Source organism: Typopeltis vanoorti, chromosome 18 (genome assembly GCF_054136105.1).
Source record: "Typopeltis vanoorti isolate ZY-2024b chromosome 18, IOZ_Tvanoo_1.0, whole genome shotgun sequence".
NCBI lineage: Eukaryota > Metazoa > Arthropoda > Arachnida > Uropygi > Thelyphonidae > Typopeltis > Typopeltis vanoorti.
The window spans coordinates 57,102,640-57,125,148 of NC_143566.1; the positions used below are offsets into that span (position 1 = coordinate 57,102,640).

At 36.7% G+C, this 22,509-nt stretch overlaps 1 protein-coding gene across 1 annotated transcript in view; it reads right to left on the minus strand.

Moving 5' to 3' along the window:
• Positions 1-19,342, minus strand: part of LOC150096693 (calponin-3-like) — a 78,043-nt gene extending 58,701 nt beyond the window's left edge. Inside the window, exon 1 of the mRNA XM_090407956.1 lies at positions 19,163-19,342. Coding sequence (XP_090264082.1) covers positions 19,163-19,213 — 51 coding nt within the window. The 5' untranslated portion in view covers positions 19,214-19,342. The remainder of the gene's footprint in view (positions 1-19,162) is intronic.
• Between the last annotated feature and the right edge of the window lie 3,167 nt (positions 19,343-22,509).

A 22,509-nucleotide genomic window follows, 5' to 3' on the forward strand; every position in this document is an offset into this window, starting at 1 on the left:
CGCACATAGCGGTTAGTAGTTGCAATTTTTTGCATAGTCAGCAAAGGTTGGCAAAATTGCCAACCTTTGCTGGCTATGCAAGAGGAAAAGTGATCAACATGCTTCTTAGTACAAGGCACAGGCAAGAAGGGTGACTTATTCAACTGATGTGGGAATAAAAGTTTACTCAATTGGAAGTACTTAGGATATTGAAGAATCAATGCAAATATGGCCATGGGATTATATAGGATATCAACCTGTCTTTTATGAAAAAAAACTGGCATTGTCTCTGAGGTTGTTTAAATCTAAGTCTCAGGCACTGGTCCCAAAGGAATGGATGGAGGACAAAATATTTCCGTTGCTTAAAAGAGGCTCCGAGACAGTGGGAGTGCAATACAAAAATGTACTTGAGAAGTTAATTTGGGAAAAGGTGGATAAGGATGATACTCTTATGGAGGACTTGTGAAAGGAGAATAAAAAAAGGTAGGTCATGCCTTAATTTGTTCACTTTATAATGGTGACAAATGAATTGGATAAAGGGAACTACAAATTGGAAATAGGATAGAGGATATGAAGCTGGTAATATGGATATGAGGGTGGTGATGAACAAATACCAAAAAGCAGCAGAATTCAGGAAAGGCAGGTGAGCTACAGGATTCTATTCAACAGTTTTTTGTTGATGAAAATTGGGTAGTGTAATAGCTAATCAAAAGGTAATAGGTGGTTTAATGAAGTCAAGGATTTGGGGTAGGGGATATCAACAGATAAGGAACTGAAGTACAAAGGGAATATTGGACAAGTAGCTACAGGTAGCTCATAAGCTTACTTGGATACTATGAACAATGCACCAACATGCAGAGATAAGGAATTTAACACTAAAGCTTTGACACAACCACATCTAGATTACTGAGCACCTGGGTTTCTTGGAGATGAAGTGGAGAGAATCCAGGAGATAAATGAACAAGATACAAGCATGTAAGTTACTAAAAGAGTTTATAGAACATGGGAAATTTTCAGCAAATTTTCAAGAGGGACAAAACACTAGTCATCCATGGAAAATGTATGAAGGTCTACTGCTTAAATCAAAACAATAGATTCTCCCCCCCCAAAAGAGTGATGAATAAATGGAATAAGCTATCAGAGTCTGAAATGGGTGATCTGTCAGTGAATGCATTAAAGGTGAAGCACCCCTCTGTATGGATTTTCCATGAACCTTTAGATTCTATGGAGTAATAATGAAAAGGAAGATGGAGATTTCCATCTCACTTCTTTATAAAACCAACTGGTATATACTTGATACTTCTCTCGTATAGCCTTGTCATGCTTTGTGAAGAACTAAAGCTTAGATAAGGAGCAAAAAGTTAAAGTGTAATGAGGAAAGAATGTTTCCAAACCAATAAGAATTGCTTCAGTAATGCAGTCAGGGAAAATGTTTGGTTCACAAGACTAAAAACAAGATCATCCCACTTAGCATTTTTATAATGCCAAGTGGGATGATCTTTGCAATTTCTATGCCCCCCATTTCCAACTTTCTGATCCAAACATGTCATCCTTATTAGGTGTGGAAATATTTCCACATTCCACGCAAAACATTGTAATAGCCCATAACTTAGCCTTAGTTCTCCAAAAGGTGTACTAGCTGTGCTGGATAATTTACTTGTACCTCTAGTTTTACTGCTTATACTAAAGCATGAAACAGCTGCAAGAAAAATGCATGTAAACAAAATGGATTTTGAAAAAAAAAAAAAAGCAAAAAGTAGGAAACTTGCATGGCAATTATGCCCTCTGATCTCTTGCCAAAGTTATCAGCTATAGCTTTTGTCCATCACTGTTAACTCAAATGCTAGTATTGCATTGTTACTTATAGAAAAAGCCAAATTCCTGGCTTCTTTCTTCTCCTCTCATTCCTTCATGGCTGACCCTGGCAAATGCTCCAGCTATTTCAAACACTCACTGCATAATGACCACCTTGACCTTTTGGCAGAAAGAAATAAGAATTTTATCCAAATTTGATAAAAGAAGTCTCCTGGCCCTCGTGGCACTTCTCCAATCTTCCAAAATGTATGCTCCTGAGTTAACCCCCATTCTGTGTTGCCTGCTTACGTTTTCATATTCCATTAGCATCTATCGCACAGCATAGAAATTAGCTCAAACTTATTCTTAAGAAGGGTAGCATATTCTTACCAAACTACTGCCCAATTTCTCTTACCTCCGTTCTTGCTAATGGACAAAACCACGAACATTAAACTCCTATGCTACCCCGAAAGTGCCCAACTAACCAATAATTACCAGTATGGATTCTGTCATTGTCAATCAGCAAACGATATGCTCACCTATGTCATTCATCTCTGGACAAACACTATAGAAAAATTCAATATATCAAGTACCTACTCCAGTTGACTACAAACCCAATACACCACATTCCTCCTCCTCATTCAACAAATGATGTGCAACACAAACCACCACAAGCTCCACAACAATCTATACTTCCCTAAACTCTGATTTCCAAACCATTCTTCAATAGGGTTTGGACAACTTTGTCAGTTTCAATGCTGGCAAAAACATTTTTACAATTAAAAAAACAGTCGCATGAAAGCGGCCACTATGCCTACAGTGCAAAGTAAAGATGGTAGCAATAAAGGCAAACAACGAAAGATTACTTCAAGTCCCATCAGCGTAGCACAGCCAATAGCCAACAAACTGAAGGACAATACGAAGTGCTGCAGCTGCGAATCCAAAGTTACCGAAAGAAAAAAAGGTATATTGTACGATTTCTGTTGCAACTGGTTACTCACTTCCTGCACAAAAATAGATGAATCGGAGCACAAGCTTTCTATTGAACTGAACCAGCCTTTCTTCTGTTAAACAGCTGCTGAACCTGGGCAAACGAGTTAAAATCTCGAACAACACCTTAAAATTACGATCGATACTTTCTCTTCCAAAATCCAAAAGTTGGAACCTAAGCGCAAGATACTCGACAACCAGCGGCTGATCGCAAGTGCTCCGTAATGAACTCCGTGATCTAATCGCATCAACAGTAAATGCGTCACTCAAGGCTGAAAACAGGAGACTCAAAGCCATTATTCTGAACTTTCCGGAGGAAAACACTAAATCATTAAAAGACTATGTCAGCAAACTAGCAGGTGAATGCAACTTCAATCCCAGAAATATCGTCAAATGCCATTGTTTTGAACAAAAGAAAGGAGGAACGAACTTTTCACGTCTCGCAAAAGTGTCTGTGATACACCGACAAACACATCCAAATTAATAATGAAGATAAATAGCAAGCTAAAGGAACGTTGCCCCCAATCACATGTACGTGCTCAACCTGATTTAACCTTTGCACAAAGGGAACAAAGATGCCAACTTCGAAGACAGCGAGAAGAAACATGCCAAAATGGAGACAACAGCTAGGCCATAGACTACAAACCAAACTAGTGCAAAAACCAAGTAACACCACCAGTAGCCACCAAGGAGACCAGTATGCAAGACCCTTGCAGTCAAATCCATACCTCACAGACCTTGCATATCCACTACACCAACATCTGTGGTCTCAACTCCAACCTTAATAGTGTCCACTATCATCTGCAGTTAACCAAACCCCACCTACTCTTCTTAACAGAAACTCAAATCTCACCTTCCTGAGCACTATCCATCTCAACCAACCAAGCTATACACTATTTAACTCCTTTCGACTCAAGGGTGGTCTGTGCATATATCCGCTCTGACATACCCTGCCAGAGCACCTAACCTAGAACCTCCCAACTTTGACCTTCTTTGGTTAAAAATATCCCTCCCCCACTCAGTCAAATTCATCTGTTGTCTCTATTGCTCTACTAATACCACCAACCACTGAGGTCTTTAATTTCCTCTCCTTAAAAGTTGATTTTCTCCAGTCCCACTCTCCTAATAGTGAAATCATCCTCCTAGGTGATGTTAATGTCCATAACACCAACTGGCTTTCCTCTTCCAGTTGTACAAATCCTGCAGGCAGAGATGCTGAAACATTTGCCATCACCAAATGACCTTACACAAATTGTTCACAAGTCAACCAGATAACCCAAATCACTCCACAAATACCCTAGATCTCTTCCCCACCAATAACTCTTCCAAATATACAGTGAATGTAGTGAGCCCCCTGGGTAATTCTGTCCACAACTTAGTGCTCATCTCCTGCCCCATGCAACAACACTTACATCCAAGCACTGTTCAGAGATTTTCGTGTGAGTGCGTTTTTGATCTGCTATGAGCAAGCGCAGCACCCATCTTGTGCAAGCTTTTTTGTTTGCAATTCTTCATGCAAAATATATCCTACACATTCTTTTCAAATGCCTATAGTCTCAGCAATTTCACGCACTTTGACTCGCCAGTCATCCAGTACCATATCGTGCACTTGATCAATGATTTCTGGTGTTGCTACACTTTTTTTTGGATGTCCTTCACGTGGATCATCTTGAAGGCTGGTACGGCCACGTTTAAACTCGGCAGCCCATTTCTTAATTGTCAAAAACGAAGCAGAAGAGTGCTCATAAATTTTCATGAACTTTGAATGAATTTCTTTTGGCGTTAAATCTTCTTTTACAAAGAATTTTATAACTGCATAATACTCAATTTTTTCCATTTCAAGGGATACAGACAACACTTTTGCTTCAGACAGCTGTATAAAACAAACTATTTCATAGAATGACTTGCAATTTCACATGGATGCTTTGACAGATGTACCAACTTAGCGAAAAAAAAAAAAAAAAAAATCGTACCGATAGTGTTGCCATCTATGGTCAAGGCTGAGAACTTTTCAGGCCACCCTCATAAATAAAAAGTTATAATAAATCTGCTTAAGCCACATTATTAGAGTTACATTAAGCAAGTAAGCAGTCAGGTCTAGTAGACCACACCATGGATACCTTGTAAAAACTATCATGCTCCATCACAGTCAACACACACTTGAGACTTTTTAGAATCAGTAGGTTTAAAAAACCAGCCTAATCTTAATAAATATTGTTGTATTAAACTTCCTAAGATTTGAGAAACTAATTCTTAGGTTTCTAGCTGGCCAACAGCACCAATAGAGAACAATCCTCATAAGATTTCATTTAGTCTTCATGTAGTCTAATTTCATTTCTTCCACTTATTGTCTGTGTGTATTATTACAATTTTATCATTGTACTCCTGAAGAAATACAATGATAAAATATTTAATGATATATTGATTACAATGATAAATTAACATCAAAGGGTCAATTTACCACTGTATTCTGTGACAGAGACAAAATATTCAACAATTAAATCTGCTATTTAATTATTTCTCTTTCTGTTGAAATTATTCCATTACATTTTATGAGCTCTATTTAATTCACTTGAGAAAATATTAAAGGTGTCATCAGTTTTAGCTGTAGGAGCAGAAAAAAAAAATCAGAAGAGGTTTTGCATTAATATTTAAAGTCATAATTCTGTCAGTGATAAAGCTGACACCAAGTGCAGCTTTTGCTGTACTGCTATCAACCATCACGAGTACTTCAGTGTAGTAGATTCTTGCAAACTAGAAGTAAATTGTAGTCTTCATCTTGGTTACAAAATGTCCTGATCCTCTCCAGTGGGTTTCAGCAAGGCCTAAAATGTTTAATCTTTGAAGAGTTATTCTTACTGGAGTATATCTAATTTTCCTGTGTGCAGGAGATTATAAGCATTGTAATCACCAGGTTCTTATGCTTATTAATTTCCTAAGCAAGATTAACTTGCTCTTTGAAAGATTTGATGTTGGCTTGAGAAATGGTTGAATTTAGTTATCAGTTTCTCAACAGTTGCCTTATTTGAGAATTTACATTCCTTTTTCCTCTGTGCAGAGAGGTGCCACTTCAGTATGCCAGACTGCTCCATTATATTTCAGTCCCTAAATATATTTGTCCACTATATTTAAGAATCGAAATCATTGTCCCACATGCATTTGAGTTCTTATTGGAAAATAATAGTGGTTTCCCTTTCCCCTTCTCTACCAGTCACCTGGCTACCAAAGTGAATCATTTCAACCCAACCCATGTATGTCCACACTGCTCAACTAGGGCTCTGCCTTCCACAGTTCAACTATTTAGGATGAAATATACACTGCTTGGAAAGAAGTCAATGGACACCATAGCATGAGGAACAAACAGGCATGGCACTCACCTTAATGAGATGTAGGACCTCCTTTTGCTGTGATGATTGCAGCAACCCTACAGGGCATACTTTCTGTGTATGACAGCAATCGATAGGAATTTTGGACCATTCTTTCTGAGGTCATGTAATGAGGTCCTGGATTGTGGGGTGGATGTCCCTTGACCTCACCTGACATCCCACAGATGTTCAATAGGGTTGAGATCAGGGCTCTGTGGAGGCCAGTCAAGTGTGGTGGACATTCATGTCCAAAAAACCATGCAGTTAGAGCAGCAGCATTGTCTTGCTGAAGAAACAATTGTCAGTTCCATAGAAAATCACAAAGTAGGAAGCATTGCATTGTCCAGATATCTCCGAGTTAAATGTTTGTGATACCATAAACAGAGGTCCGATGCCAAACCAGGAAAACAGGACCATACCATTACCATTGCCACCTCTGAATTTTATAGTTTGGGTTACACATTCTAGTAAGATCTTCACCTGCCATCTGCATGGTAGATGGTACAGTGTAACCCTCTACACCTGACCTCTTCATGATATGACCCTGTGGAAACTCTATCTAACTATTTACCACGAGATTGTGCTCAATCTCCTGGTAAATAGTTCTACAGCATAAGTTATTTTCTTGCTATAATTGGGAGTATCCCTAACTAACTACTGCATCAAAAATAGGCATAACCAAATCTCTTCTTAATAAAGCACATCTGCTTAAACAATTATGAGCATAAATTAGACATAATCCAAAACATTATATGTCTTCATCCCAAGGAAAGTCTATTACATCGAACACACAAACACCTATTCCTAAGATCTCTCACAGCATATGTAGAGTTCCAATTCCAAACACTGCTGGAATAACTGAATCAATTTCAAGTTTGTCCTTAAAGAAGCATAACATTCAGTGACTTTTTTTTTTCCTCCTGTTATTCTTCCATGTTACTTTCAAGAATAAATCATCCCCTTTCTCTACTAGGTTCCTTGTCATTTTTTTCTCTCTTCCTTTAAACAGGACATTATGTTAATAACAAACTACAGCAGTGGTTCTCCAACTTTTTCAGACTGCAGCACACTCGATAATGCAAATTTCTGTATGTAGTCACAACATTGACAACAGTACAGTCCTCATTCTCGTGGAAAGGCTTAGACGTTGGTTATGCATTTTTTACTAAGTAATTTAAGGAAATTACGTCAACTAGGATATACATTAAAATAAATTTTAATATACTTCAATATGACTGTATGGGTGGGTTTTCTATAGACTGAGCAAACCAAGGTTCTATCAGGTTGGCGGGTGACTAGTGTGTCTAAGAAAGAAAGGCAGTTTTTTTTTTTTTTCTTCTTCCAGGGTGAATTTGATTCTGGGGTGTTGGTTGTTTATATGCGTTAGGAAGGAGAGGAGTGCATCGGAGCCATGTGGCCAAATAGCGAACATCATCATCAACATAGCGAAGCCAAATGGTTGGTTTTGTGGGACAGAGTTTAAGGCTTTCTCTTCAAAAGTCTCCATATAAAAGTTGGCCAAGGGTGGGGAGAGTGGAGAACCCATGGCTGTCCCCTCTATTTGTTTGTATAATTTTCCTTGCCAAACAAAACAGCCTCAGTTCATTGTGAACTGAAAAAGGGCTGTGATATCGGGAAGAAATTTAGCTTGGATTAGCTCTAAGGATTCTTTGAGTAGGACATTTGTGAATAAGGAGGAGACATCAAAACTGACCGTTATGTCAGTGTGTTTAAGTGTAAGAGGTTTTATGCTGGCTTTGAAGTGGGCTGAGTTTTTGTGTGAAGGTAGTGTTGCCAATATAGTGAGAGAGCTTTGGTCAAATGTTCAGCTAGTTTGTATGTGGGAGAATCAATGCCATCCACTATGGGATGAAATGGCAATTTTCCTTATGTATTTTTGGGAGTCCATAAATACGGGGGGGGGGGGGGGGGGGGTTTAGATAGTTAAATTTCCACAGGCCAAGAAGTGACCTTCTTAAGTTTTCTAATTTGTGAGTTGTGGGATTTTACTCGATAGGGAGGTAAGTAGCCCAATCTAACAAAGCTTTCAGCTTACCTGTGTAATCCTTTTGGTTAGGCAATACTGTGGCGTTCCCCTTATCAGCTTTGGTAATTATTATTTTCTTGTTTTTCTTTAATTCTAGTAGAGATTTAATTTCCTTACTGGGCATATTGGCTTTTGGTGGTTTAGCTTTGGTCAGAACACAAGCTACATCCAGTCTAATATCGTTGGCGATGTAGTTTGGAAGGTGTCGTATCCTGAGTTCAATTCTTATAATATCTTCAGCAGGTATTCTTCTGGGCGCAATGGCAAAGTTGTAGCCATGCACGAGGGCATCGAGTGCTTCAGGTTTTACACTAAATGACGAAAGGTTGACTACCGCGTTTCGGTAGAAAGTTGTGGTTTCAAGATCGAGTTTTTTTTTAAATTTTCAAATTTTTTGATGTGTCAATCTCATACTTTTTTAAATTCTTTCTCCGCTGCAGTGCACGAGATGTTTTGGCCAACTTTTATATGGAGACTTTTAAAGAGAAAGCCTTAAACTCTGCCCCACAAAAACCAACCATTTGGCTTCACTATGTTGATGAGGTGTTTGCTATTTGGCTCCGATGCACTTCTCTCCTTCCTAACACATATAAACAACCAACACCCCAGAATCAAATTCACCCTGGAAGAAGAAAAAAACAACTGCCTTCCTTTTTTAGACACACTAGTCACCCGCCAACCTGATGTAACCTTGGTTTGCTCAGTCTATAGAAAACCCACCCATACAGGCAGATACATTCACCAACAATCCCACCACCCCTCCTCGCAACAATATGGAGTCATTAAGACACTACACAACAGGGCTAAACTTATCTGTTCAAATGACAATGCCCTAACCACAGAACTAAACCACATTCTCAACACTTTCTCAGCCAATGGCTACCCCCCCCCCCCAAAAAATATCGAAATCAGTAAACCACAACCCCCCCCCCCCTCACAACAAGGATTACTCTAAATCCATCACCATACCCTATATACGAGGCCCCTCAGAAAAAATTACAAAAATCCTAAAAAAACATGATTTAACTTCTTGTTACAGACCATATAAAAAATTGGCATCCCTTATCCGCTCTACTAAAGACCAACCTCCCCCCCCCCACCTAGACCTACCTGGTGTATACCAGGTCCCTTGCAGCTGTAAGCTGTCCTACTTTGGCCAAACAGGCAGGGGAGCCAATATCAGAATTTCAGAACACAAGGACTACATCCGGTTTCACCAATACTGCCGCTCTGGTCTTGCTGACCATGCGCTAGATACTTGCCATAGAATAAGGTGGAAGAAAGTCACAACAGTACGGCGTAGTAAATACAAATATGAAAGGCTTTTCATGGACTCAGCTTCAGCCCTAAGAAATAATCCAGCCCTCAACAAATTTGGCTGCATGAGACTGCCTCAAATTTGGGAAACCTACATCAGAAGACCTTCAGCCCAATCTCCCAAGTATACCAACATTGCCCGCTAGAGGGCACCATCAGGACTTTAGGAGAAATAATAGCTTCCTACTTCTTCCTCATTTACTGTTTATTGTGCCTGCGTGCACGTGTCTTGTTCTTAAGTTTCTTGAAAATGGCAACGTGACGCCGAAATATTGAAGTATATTAAAATTTATTTTAATGTATATCCTAGTTGACGTTGTAATTTTCTTAAATTACTTAGTAAAAAAAGTACAGTCCTCAGTACCTGATGTAATCATTGTCGTATTGCTGATGGTCAATTGGTGGCACTTAAGTTTGCAGCAAAATATAGTAATGTTACATGAATATTTCGATATTAGGCTGGCAAACGTTTTATACGAATTACTTGTCAACTGAATCAGACATATACAATTCTATAATAGCCACATTGGGGAAATTGCATTTCAATGTGCACTGATGATGTGCCAGCAATGACTGGTTGAATTAAAGGTTTTATTTCACGATTAAAGCAAGATTCTCCTAGGGTAGGGATCCACTTAAAACTAGAACAGTTAAGACTAGACTTCTCAAAGTCATGTGCAAGAAAGCAGAAACTTGTCATGAAATGCTGATCCTTCACAACAACATTCACTGGTTGTACAAAGGCAAGGTACTCTCAGGATTTTATGAACTGAGGAATGATTTTGCTACAGAGAAACTCGAGTTTGCCACCCTGATTAAAGACGAGACATGGTTTTCAAAAGTTGCATACCTGGGCGATATTTTTAGACATTTAAACAGCCTCAATGCAAGTATGCTGGAGAAGGAAGAAAACCCTCTTTGCATCAAGGAAGAACAAGCTGAATGGGTTCTTTGAAAGAAAAAAAAAATATGGAAGGCAAAAGCAGAAAACAATGACCTTGAAATGTTTCCACTCAAAGCTGATACTGATCTGGAGATTACTCCTTGATTTCAGAATATCTCTCGGTTTTCGAGGATAAACTGGCAATACTTTTCTTCCTTCAATGTGAATGAAGACAATTGGGTCCACAATTCATTTGCAGTTGCTACTACAGACACAAAACATCTACTGTTAAAAGAGGCAGAAGAGTTGGCAAAACTTCAGGCTGATCAAACTTCTCAGCTCAAGTTTAGGGAAATAACACTACTTCAATTCTTGAATTTAGAGGGGGAAAAAAGCTCAGTATATCAGAAGATGCCATATTTATGCTACATGTTTCAATAACCTACTTGTGCAAGCAGGGATTTTCTGTATTGGCTAACATTAAAAGTAAGAAATGGGAGCAACTTCTTTCTCTTGATCAAGAATTACAGACGTGTTTGTCTGCAATTCGACCCTGTATTAAAGAATTGTGCAAAAGCAAACAAGCCCATATTTTCGGTAATTGGACCACTTTTTTTTTTTTTTTAAGCTAAAAGCACAATAAAGAAATAAAACCTGACAAATTTCATAAGTCATTTGACTTACATCTTCAGGGGTAAAAGGTAACTGAAAATTAAAACAACAAAAAAGATTAAGTAATAGTTCATACTATACAGCTGTAGCCATCTAACTGTTTATAAAATTAAAAAAATCAGAATGTAGTGCTGGATAACGCGGCATTATCCAACAATGCTGGATAATGCCGCGTTCTGTTTCACGATCATAATGTCCGAGGTCTGACTGGTATATTTTTTTTATCAAAGCTGACCGAACTTGGTGTAGAATTAAGCCTTGTGTTGGAATTCTAAGCATGTTTACAGCTTAAACGTGTGGACAGACTTATGTGTTCGTCGAACATGTTGTTTATTATTTTAACGGTATAATAGAACACAGAAACTAAGTAAATAATTAATTTATTCACTTGATGCTGATATTTCGCTGGTATTATAACCAGCATCTTCAGAGCACAAAAACACTGTTTGTCACAATACGCGAGACTAAAACAACATGGTGTACATTAACAAAATTGTAGCAGCAACACAAAGACTAGAGTCCTGATTTTGGCGCCCTCTATCTGAAAAAAAAAAAAAAAAAAAAAAAAAAAAAAAAAAAAAAAAAAAAAAAAACCGCTATCATATATTGCTAGAGTCCTAGAAAAGTGCTAGTTTTTCCTTAATATGACTGTCTCCCAGATCTTCGGCAAGTTAATACAGCCATATTTGTTGAGATTTGGGGTGTGTTTTAGGGCTTCTGTCGCCTCTAAGAACAATCTCTCTGATTTATATGGGTTTCTGTGTAGTACTTTTGTGTTTTTCCAGTTGATCCTGTGTGCAGGGGTATCCAGAGCATGGTCTGCTAGGCCCGACTTCCCATAATGATATTTCCGGACGTATCGTTTATGTTCACTGATGCAGATATTCACAGTTCTTCCTGTTTGACCGTAGTAGGCTTGATTGCATGAGCAGGGTACTTGGTAGACTCCTGGATGTGATAAAGGAGGAATGCTGTCCTTGGGTGAGCGGATGAGGGTGGCTAATTTGCTACATGGTCTGAATGTAGTGCGTAGTTTATGTTTAATGAGAATTCATTAAAGGCACATCCGAAAAGATCTCAAGAATTCTCATTAAACATAAACTACGCACTACATTCAGACCATGTAGCAAATTAGCCACCCTCATCCGCTCACCCAAGGACAGCATTCCTCCTTTATCACATCCAGCATGTTTACAGCTTCTTTAAATTTCCTTATGTAACAGTTTTTTTCTATATAAGACATGTTTATTTTCTGCCAGAGTACACTGTGGCTGGTGGAAGTGGTATGGAAAGCTGGACCTGATTTGTGTTCTCTTCTGTTTTGTACATCCTTCTGGTGTTTGTCCATGCGTATTTTCCCAGATCTTCCTATCTGTCCTACGTAGCAGATGCTGCAAGAACAATAAATTTTATAAACACCTGGTTTTTTTTTAAGGATGATGTAAAGGTTTCGGGGGATATAGAAATTTTGAAATTTTTTCCAGCAGCAGAAAGGCTACTTTTGATGTTTTGTTTGTTTAGTAATTTAGCCATCTTGTCTGTAACATTCTTGGTATATGGAAGCGTGATGGCGTTTTTGAAATCTTGTTTCTGTGGGATGCTTGTAGGAGGTGAGTGGAGGATTTTTTTTTTTTTTTTGATAGTCTTGGGTTCATAACCTTTTTTTTTTTTTTTTTTTTGAGGATCTGTGTTAAATATTCCAATTCTTCATTTCTCTCTTTTTCTGTGCTGGAAATATTATAAGCTCTGTCCCTCAGGGTTTTTATTAGACCTATTTTTTGTGAAGGGTGGTGGTGTGAGGTCTAATAAAAACCCTGAGGGACAGAGCTTATAATATTTCCAGCACAGAAAAAGAGAGAAATGAAGAATTGGAATATTCAGGAACATTAAGATTAAATAACATTTTTGGAGTATGAAGGTTCAGGCATTGCTTCTCATACCATTGAGACTTGACTGAGTTCACTAGAACAATACCAAGCTGCTACACTACAGTAGGTTCATATATGATCATCTGTTTTTTTTTATTAATGATGTGAAGCACTTCACCACCATCCTAATCACACAGATTGCATGCCTATCACTTGCCATTGTTTATAATTTTAAATTAATTATCCATCTATACCCACTTTTCTAAACTAGAAGTGTTTCCTCTTGTTTGTACAGCTGCAACTGAGACATGATATTATGCACATGCTGCATGACTTGTTCTCGTATTCACAATTTAAATGTTATTACCAATTCTTCTGCCTTCTTAAATGAAGCTCATGACATTGAGTGAAAAACATAGGAGTAATAAATTCGATTTAGTTTTCTCTTACGTGTGAAACCATTATTTCAACATTATACTATGTTGAATATAGGCTGTTCACATGCTACAGAGCAGATATTAGGTAAGAAAAACTGAAAACATGTTATATGATAAGTGTTAATTTTTGAGCACATGTTCATATTTAGCACAACAGACAAGATACTACACCAGGATTAAATTACTAGTGTGCAAGCTATTCACAAGATTCTTCCTATTTCTTTCAGATGGAGAAAGACTAGAAGGTATGGAGGTTAAAAGTAATTGTAGAAAGGTTATAAAGCTAATAGATAATTTTCTGGCATCCACAGGAGGAATGTTTATATATTGAACATTTATATAATATAATAATATATATCCTACATCCTTAACAAAGCCTATCATAGGTGATAGTAAGCTTGTGATGTCATTGAGTTTTATCCCCCCCCCCCCATATGAGAATTGCCTATAAAACAAGTTTCTCTTCTTGCCTTCAAACACAAGGATTGCAAACCTTTCATTTCATATACAAGAACTTTTTAATTTTATGTTGAGCCCATACACAAGAAGTTGGTTGATCAACCTATAGTACATTAGTAACTTATATGGGTAGTTGGGAAAGGAGAAACTGGTTTACATTTGATTTAAAAGCCTTAATATATTGTATTGCTTGGGAAACATATTAGGGGGAAGAATGTTCCACAATACAGCAGGAGCAAGGATGAAAGAGGAGGAAAAGAAACTTGTACTGTGAAGGGATGTTGAGCAGCAGCTGCACATGTTCCAACAGGCTTAGTACTAAGTGGGAGAATTATTGATGCTAGTTCAGATGAAAATTTGCCATGAAAATATTTATAGAATGCACATATTGCAGAAACTAAACATCTGTGCAAAGTTGGGAGGAGTGAGTTGGAAAGAGATGGGTCATTAATCTAATTGCTCTCCTCTGTATTGAGTCAAGCATTTTGAGAGAGCTCTTAGGGGATTCCACTCCAAATGTGAGAGCAATATTCAATAGCTGGACGGATTTGTGATTTGTATATGGTTAACAGCTATTCAGAGGTGAAGTAACATCTTGAGCGAAAGAGAAATCCTAGTTTTTTTGAAGCTGAGAATGCAATGGTTGTGATGTGTTTATGCCAATAGAGGCTTGATGTCATGGTAATTCCAAGAAGAGAAACTGCATCTACGCTGGAAATTTGAGTGTGTTATCAAAAATAATACTGAGAGAAAATGGTTCTTTTTTTGTGAGAAATAAGACAGAACTGAGTTTTACTAGCACTGAAACTGACAAGGTCATCTGAATGCCATTGGAGGATGACTTGGAAATCAGAATTGAGGGCAGTGGTGGTTAATATTCTGTAGATTGAGATGAGTTATATAAAGTAAGATTCATCAAATGAAAGGGGGAGGAGTGCAATGTGCTGTTATCTGCAAAACTATATACTGAGTTAGAGGTCAACTGAAGTAGGTCATTGATATATGAAGGGTACAGGGGAAAAACAACTTCAGTCCAATTTTTGTAAATTCAACCTATTTGCCATTTGTTTTTTTAATTTTTAAGTACTATTTAAATTAATTATGCTTAATATACATGAATGTACCATATCTATTTTTTTTTTTATTTTGTTATGCTATGTTTACTTGCATTTTGACAACAAGGAAAATTTAATTACGTTTTTTTTGGAAGTCAATATCATGGACTGAAGTTGTTTTTCCCCTGCACCCTTCATATATATAGGAGGAGGAAAGTGGGTGAGAGGATAAGGAACCATTTGCCATCACACAGTGTGTGTCCAGACAGAAAGCTGGCAATCCAACTGCAGAAGTCCTGAGACAGACCAAATGATGGAAGCTTGCTTAGTAAGCCTTTGTGACCAGACCCCGTCAAAAGCTTTGAAGATATGAAGTGTAACCACTTGAGATTCCCCAAACTTCTCCATGACATTTGTCCAGAGACAAATGTCATGGGTAATATATGTGAGCAGATCTCCTGTTGATTGGCAGTGACAGAATCCATACTTCAGAATCATTTATTAGCTGGGTGCCTTCAAGTTAGTAGGAGTTGGAAATTGATGGTTTTCTCCATTAGTTTAGACAGGACTGAGGCGAGTGGAATAGAGTGGTAGGTAGACAGCAGTGATTTGTCACTCTTCTTGGAAATGGGTTGAATATAGGCAGATTTCCAGGATGTGGGATAGATACCAGTGGAGTAAGAGTATATATAGACAACATAAGATAGGAGTCAGTTCTGGTGTGCACACACACACACACACACACTTTAGGAAAATTGGAGGAATGCCATTAAGGTCAGGAGACTTTCTGTGTCTAATTTGGACAATATTTTTCTGATCTCTTTCTAGCAAAGGATATGGGGAGGGGGCATTTACCATTGTCAATTATGTGTGTATTAAAGGGACAGCGTGGGTGGTGATGCAATAGAGTCATCGAGCTATGATAAGAGGGTGAGAATAGTGTTGGGCAAAAGTTACAACCAACTGATTTGGCAAGAGACTAAAAAGCTCAGTGGCCATTTGGACAGACTGCAAGTTTCCTGCTTTTTGTTCTTTCAAACTCTGTTTTGGAAGCATTGATATTTTTCTTGCATCTATTTCAGGTTTGAGTACAAGCACTAAAGGAGAATTGAGTTCTTGATGTGAGCCAGTTATGGTATGCTTGATTTTTCATTTGTACAGCCTTGGCACATCTTTTGGAGAACCAAGGTTTTTAGTTGGGGAATGGCAGTTCAGAGTAGTGTGCAGAATGTATATTTTCATGCCAATGAAGATTACTTTGATGATAACAGTTGGGGCATAGACTGGAAGAAATGAGATGTGTATATAGAGTGAAATACAATATAAGTCCTTACTTCAGTGAGAAAGCTAGCATTTTGGGATAAGGAAAAAAAAAAGACAACCTTTTGAGATTTGGCAATGCTGAGTGTAACCATTTCAAAGATGCAAAACAAGTGATAATGTTTATCAAGAATAATGCTAATAGTAATTTTTAGGAGCATATACATACATACACATATGTCTAGGGTTACCATAAGTCAGCATTTATGCGAACATGTCTGCATTTTGATAATGAAGATATTTGCCACAATGCCAGTGTTGAAAGGTTCTTTTCATTAATACAAGCTCAGTGGACCAAGGAAAGAAATAGACTTACCATAGAATCTGTGAAAGGCCTTGCTATAGTTAAATTTAATTACATATTTGACTATTTTTGCCAAAACAAAGAACTGCTAAAGAAAATTAGGTCTAGTGAAAAATATGCATGGGCTGCAAAGTAATGTATAGTGTGATAAGCCTAATTCTTTTTCATGTAGGCCTACTCTTGTTTCATAAGAAAGACTTATGATGACACTTAAAATTTCATATTTTTGTGTGTTACTCATCACATCTAATTAATGAAAAGCTTACAAATGTAAAGATTTCAAACATATGTATTTATTTTTTGTTAGATGTTTGTGTCTGGAACAAGTTGGTCAGGCAATGGGGGTTTTGGCATTTTAGAATATCAAAAATCAAATCAAATCAGCTAACGCCTTTTTATTCCCGTATATGGGAAGTAGGCGAGGCCATTTAGCCCTATCTAGCTCTATCTAAATTTTAGAATATGGTAACCCTATATATGCTCCACACATGAAAGGTACCAAGATGTGTGTGTGTGGGGGGGGGGGGGGAATGGTATTTGAATGTCAATGTGGATAGAGATTACCCTTACATAACATATCTTAAGGTTTTGAACTTTGAAATTCAAAATATGGGAAAGCTGAATACTATATTGGCAGGGTTCTACTTTATGTAGCAGTAAATCCAAGTATTTTTAAGAGTTAAGAGGACATGCAATGACAAGAATTGCTGCTATAGTCAAGAGAACATTAACAAGCAAGAACAAGGAAATAATTTCAATTGTATAATGCTCTGATGATAGCAATGTATAGATTACTGTATGCAATCTGGTAACTTAGATATTGAAAGGAGATGAATATGCAAACTATGGACTCAGAAATGGGTAACAAAAATTACAGGATATGGGGACCAATTAAGATTGAATGCAAATTTATTGCAATATACATTCGAGGAGTTTACAGAGAGGCACTGGAAAAGTTTGCTGAAAGACAGAAATTGGAGTAACAAGAGGTTTTAACTACAAGTTGCCTAAGTATGGTAGGCATGTGGAATGGGTTATCAGAAAATGGGTATACAGAATGAATGAATTAACTTCTCATAGTCAACTACATCTGTTAATGAAATTGATGCAACTGCCTGCCACTGTTACAGATGAGAGCAAGTAAGTACCATCCCCCCCCCCCAAAAAAAAGTGTTGGAATGCATTGCTAGAAGGGCGAAGTAATTAAATGAATTTAACGTGTTGTACAACACGTAAAATAACATTATTATCTCTTCTGCTGATTCTATTTAATTTCCTTGACCATTTACCAATATTACGAGGAGGCATGAAATATTTTACATTAAAAAAAGTTAACCAAATATGGTGTTTAATTCACTTAATACTTGCAATTTGATCTACTTTATAAATAAACGCTGAGCCTCCGTGGCTAAGTCGGCATCGAAGCTCTTTAGTTGGCAATACCGGGGTGGTTCGAATCTTGCCTAGGATGCAAAGTACCTTTATCTTTGGGCTTTTCAATTGAAGGTACGTTAATTGATATCACACGAGGTAGCAAGGTTTTTTGATCCCTCAAAACATGCAAACCGGCATAAGCACATACGGATTAACGCCCTATCTCAAGCAGTAAGTATGTTTATAAGAAGCCACGTTACTTGGCCATGACAAGTCATTCAGCCTAATAACACGAAAGGAAATGTGTGATGGAATAAACGCATGTCATCAGTTTCTGCTACAACGCAATGAAAACCATTAACCAATTCATTTAAAAATAAAAAAAAAATAAAAAAATGCGCATCTGAATTAATAGTACTGTTAAAATTCGTAATATGCAGAATTTTAACAGTATGTGTATGTTCTAAATTTGCAGTGTCAAGATTCTGGAAATAAGTCACATAATCTGAATGCACAGTACGCTGTAGAAGGTATGAGAGAAGAAAACGCGTTTTTAAACTTTCTGCGTTACGAATACTGCACCTGAACTGAAATGCACCCAAGCACACACGTTATTGTGCTGAAAACCGTTATAATAATTGCATGCAGTCTACAGCCAATTATCGTCTACAAAAAATTCCTACGACGTTCAAATCATTATTTATTTTTATTTTTTATTTATTTTTTACCACGATTCAACTTCATGCTGTTAAAGATGTAAAACGCGGGAATTTCTAATTTTATTATTGGCAAATGATATATTAAACATGCATTTGCATTTAAAATTACTGAGATGCTATGATCTGGTGTTGTTACATGATGTTGATTTTTTGCATGTGTGTCTGTTAAACCCCATATCTTCGAGGAAAACAAATGCTACTAATTTGGTGTTTTCGGCAATAAAAAATCCTAGGAATAACAACCGAAATCTAAAACTGCAAGCAGGAAAAATAAAGTTTGGCGAAAAATATCTTTTCAGCCAATGTTCACGGCAAAAGATGTGCGTGAATTTTAGTCGAGTTATAAAAAAATAACTGTTTCATCTATTCCATATAAACTTAATACTAGGTTTACCGATTAGCTCTCTCGGTTTTTATTATATTATGTTTGCAGTGTTTCTTTATTTTGCTTTTTATTTTTTTTCCTGCTTTGGTAGAAAACATGGAACAAGTTTAGGTAATGGAGAAACAAAAAACCACCTGCATAGATAAATTAGAAGTTCATATTAAAGTATGCCGTTATTTTAGGATAAATCATACCTTTAGTTGACATTCCCTACTTAATCCATAAGATGGTCCCTGATATGCCATTTCCTAGAACAGATGAAGCACAATAATAACCGAAATTCCACACCGAAATGCAAACGTTCTAGAACTTCTCCGCTCACCTCAACAAGTGGTTGCACCGTGAGAACAAAAAGTTTCGTCAGGGAGGGGCTGCCCTGGAGATGGCGACACTAAAACGTCAACCAATCACTACAGTTCTAACATAAAGAAACGAAGAACAAACTAGAATATCCAATGGCGAAACATGTTCCACCCTACTGCAGCCACTATTTCGTTACTTATCTTAATCAAGTATTCCACATGGTCAAGAGTTAGTAGTGTGTGCCGGCTGAGCAGAAGAAATAAACTGGTAATGCAAACCGGTGATTAAGAAACTTTTGATCTATTTTCTTTCAGTATAATGAGTAAAAAAAAGTACCTACTTTAAAATTATTAAAAAACAATCTACAAAAGCTCATATTTTCAAATATGCTCCTTGAGCATTCCAAATCCATTTAAATGTAATGAATAACTCTGACATATATTCTGTAAAACTGAGGGTTTTTTTTTTTTTTTTTGACTCTGAGATATCAGAATAGTGTTTAATCCAAAACTGTCTTAAAGAGGCGGTGGGTATAAATATTATTTCTACCAATATGAAAATCTTATTATGCAATGACATAACCTGGGTTATATTTATTTATACTAAATGTACTGACGTATACCTTCTTTTGAGTGAATAAGCAAGTTTTGTGTATTGTTTTTTCAAAGTACACTGTGATGGTTTTTCGCCCTATGGTTGAAAACAACGTCAAAATCACCTAGAAACGTTTTAATTCAAAATTATACTATCGCTTTATTAAAATTAAAAAAAAAAACTATTTATAAAAAGATTTAAGTTTTAAATTAAAATCACATTCATTTTTGCTCTTTTTTTTTTCTTTTGTTTAATCTACAAACTATGTTTATACGCATGAAAAAAAAACGAAAATGTTAATAAAATTTAAAAAATAACTAAATATTTTTGTGAGTGTTTTGTCGGTGAATGAGTTCAAGAAGTAATATAGGGACTGTATGAATAATGGTTAGAATTCATTGTATTTAGAACCTCGAAGAATCTTTATCAGGACTTTTCAACTGAAGGTGAGCTAACCGGTTTCATACAGAGGTAGAAGGGTTTTTCATCTGGCCAGAAGAATACATGCAATTTACAGACACACTACACTGCCCCATCAATCCACCCAACAGGCCTCGCACAACAATGAGTTCTTTGACTCCATGGAGATGCCTGAGAAAATAACTAATAAACTTTTGCAAACGATAAGATGAAGCAAAACGACCTCTTATGTTCGATTTTATTTTGACCTATTGGTACAGTAGTACAGCGGGTGGGCTAAAGATTTCTTCTATTTTTATTACTTTTTATAATTCTTTGTATTTCTTATCTCTCCGGAATCCCTTTCTCTAGACCAAACAAGCCATATCTGGCCTCCAATAAACAGATCTCAGAAGGGGAGATAAAATTCATCTACTCCCTAAAAACAATCACATGCATCCATGCCCACAGCAGGATTCGAACCTGCAGCCTGCTGGTTGAAGAAGCAGACACGGAACCGCTCGATCAGGCAAATATAAATACATACAAAGGAAATAAAATTCACTCAAGACAGCGCCATCTATGGGAATGATAGTTTTCCGTTTTGATTATAGAAAATTTCAATGGAATAAAGTAAGTTTTACTGTTCCTCTTTCTATATTAAAAATATAAATGTCACTCTGAACGAAATCCCAGCCATCTATTGACCAGTAGTCAAAAAAATTATGAATTTGTTTTTCCTTATACCCATGCACGAAACCAATGTGTGTGGGTATACCGTATTTACTCGAATCTAACTCGCCCTCGCGTATATCTCGCACCCCTATTTTTACTTTACGAAAATAGAAATTAAAAAGTTTTGCATATACCTCGCACACGAAAAAAATTTAAATAGATAGTGAATGTTGTTATGGCAGTTTCAGATATTTTGCATTTCGGTTGAGTTAAAATCAACATTTTAACTCAACAATTGTCGGCTTGCCTTTGTTGTTGAGTTGCGCGATCTTTTGTTAATACCGCAACAATCATATGCAAGACCGGAAGTAGCGATACGGAACAGTAAATTCTTGGTAAGTCATACCCATTTTCAGTTGTTTTTTTTTTTAATCATGGCGATCTTATGATTCCGAAATGATAAAACGACAAGCAAGAATGAAAATGTTTGTTTTAATAACAGAAGCATTGTCGCTAAAGATTCACGTGATGCAGGTGAGCGGCTGATCGCGTAAATAACGTTCATAATTAAAATTTAAATGCATTCATTTTATAAATAACATGAGCAATTATAAATTATAATGAATACTGAAAATTTAATTATAAACGTCCATTTAATTTTTCCCTGAAAAAAATTAGTTACGAAAATTCCCGCATATTTCTCGCACTACGATTTTTTAACTTTAATTTTTGGGAAAAAAAGTGCGAGTTATATTCCAGTAAATAGGATAAGTAGATAATGTCCCATAGTTTGAATAATAAAAAATGGAAATAAAAAATTTAATATGATAATTTAAGTATGTTCAGCTGTTAAATAAAACACCCTAAATGATTTTACGATATTTGCGAAGTACTGTAGTATAAAAAACTAAAACGTATGAAACAAACCATGCTTATAGTTTAGGGCTAACCAGCTACATATAATCTCAAGTGGATTATAAATTAATACAATTTACATAAGCTGTATGCTAGCAAAAAAGGAGTGGGAAGTAATGTATTAAAAAGACGGAGTGTGAGATAGTGTGTGTGTGTGTGTACTATTTTCTCAGTACCTCCAGCAAAAAACATGTTTTGCTTTTATTTTTTATTGATTAGATTAATATTCTTATTGACTCTTTTACACTCTTATTATCAACATAGCCTAAAGGAGAAAACAAATGCTTTTGTTATATCTAAGATGTGTATTCATAGAAGAATACAAATAACATACGAGTTGAAAGATATGATGTCGAAATACAAGAACGCGTCAAGGGTATTTGCCCCTGGGTGCAAACGTTTAACGGCCGCCCCTTAATATGATATTAGTTAAATTTTACGATGTAGGATATACCAAGAAATGAATATGATAATCCAAATTAGATATTAGCTACATAAAATAAATATTTGATTGTTTCTTGTCGCCCTATCATTGTTGCTGCCCGGGTGCGGTGCACCCTCGGATTGATGCAGCCCTGTCGAGATGTATAGAAAAGTGTGATATAATTTTAAAGATGTGAAAAGAGAAGAAAATGAACAGCATTAAATCATACGA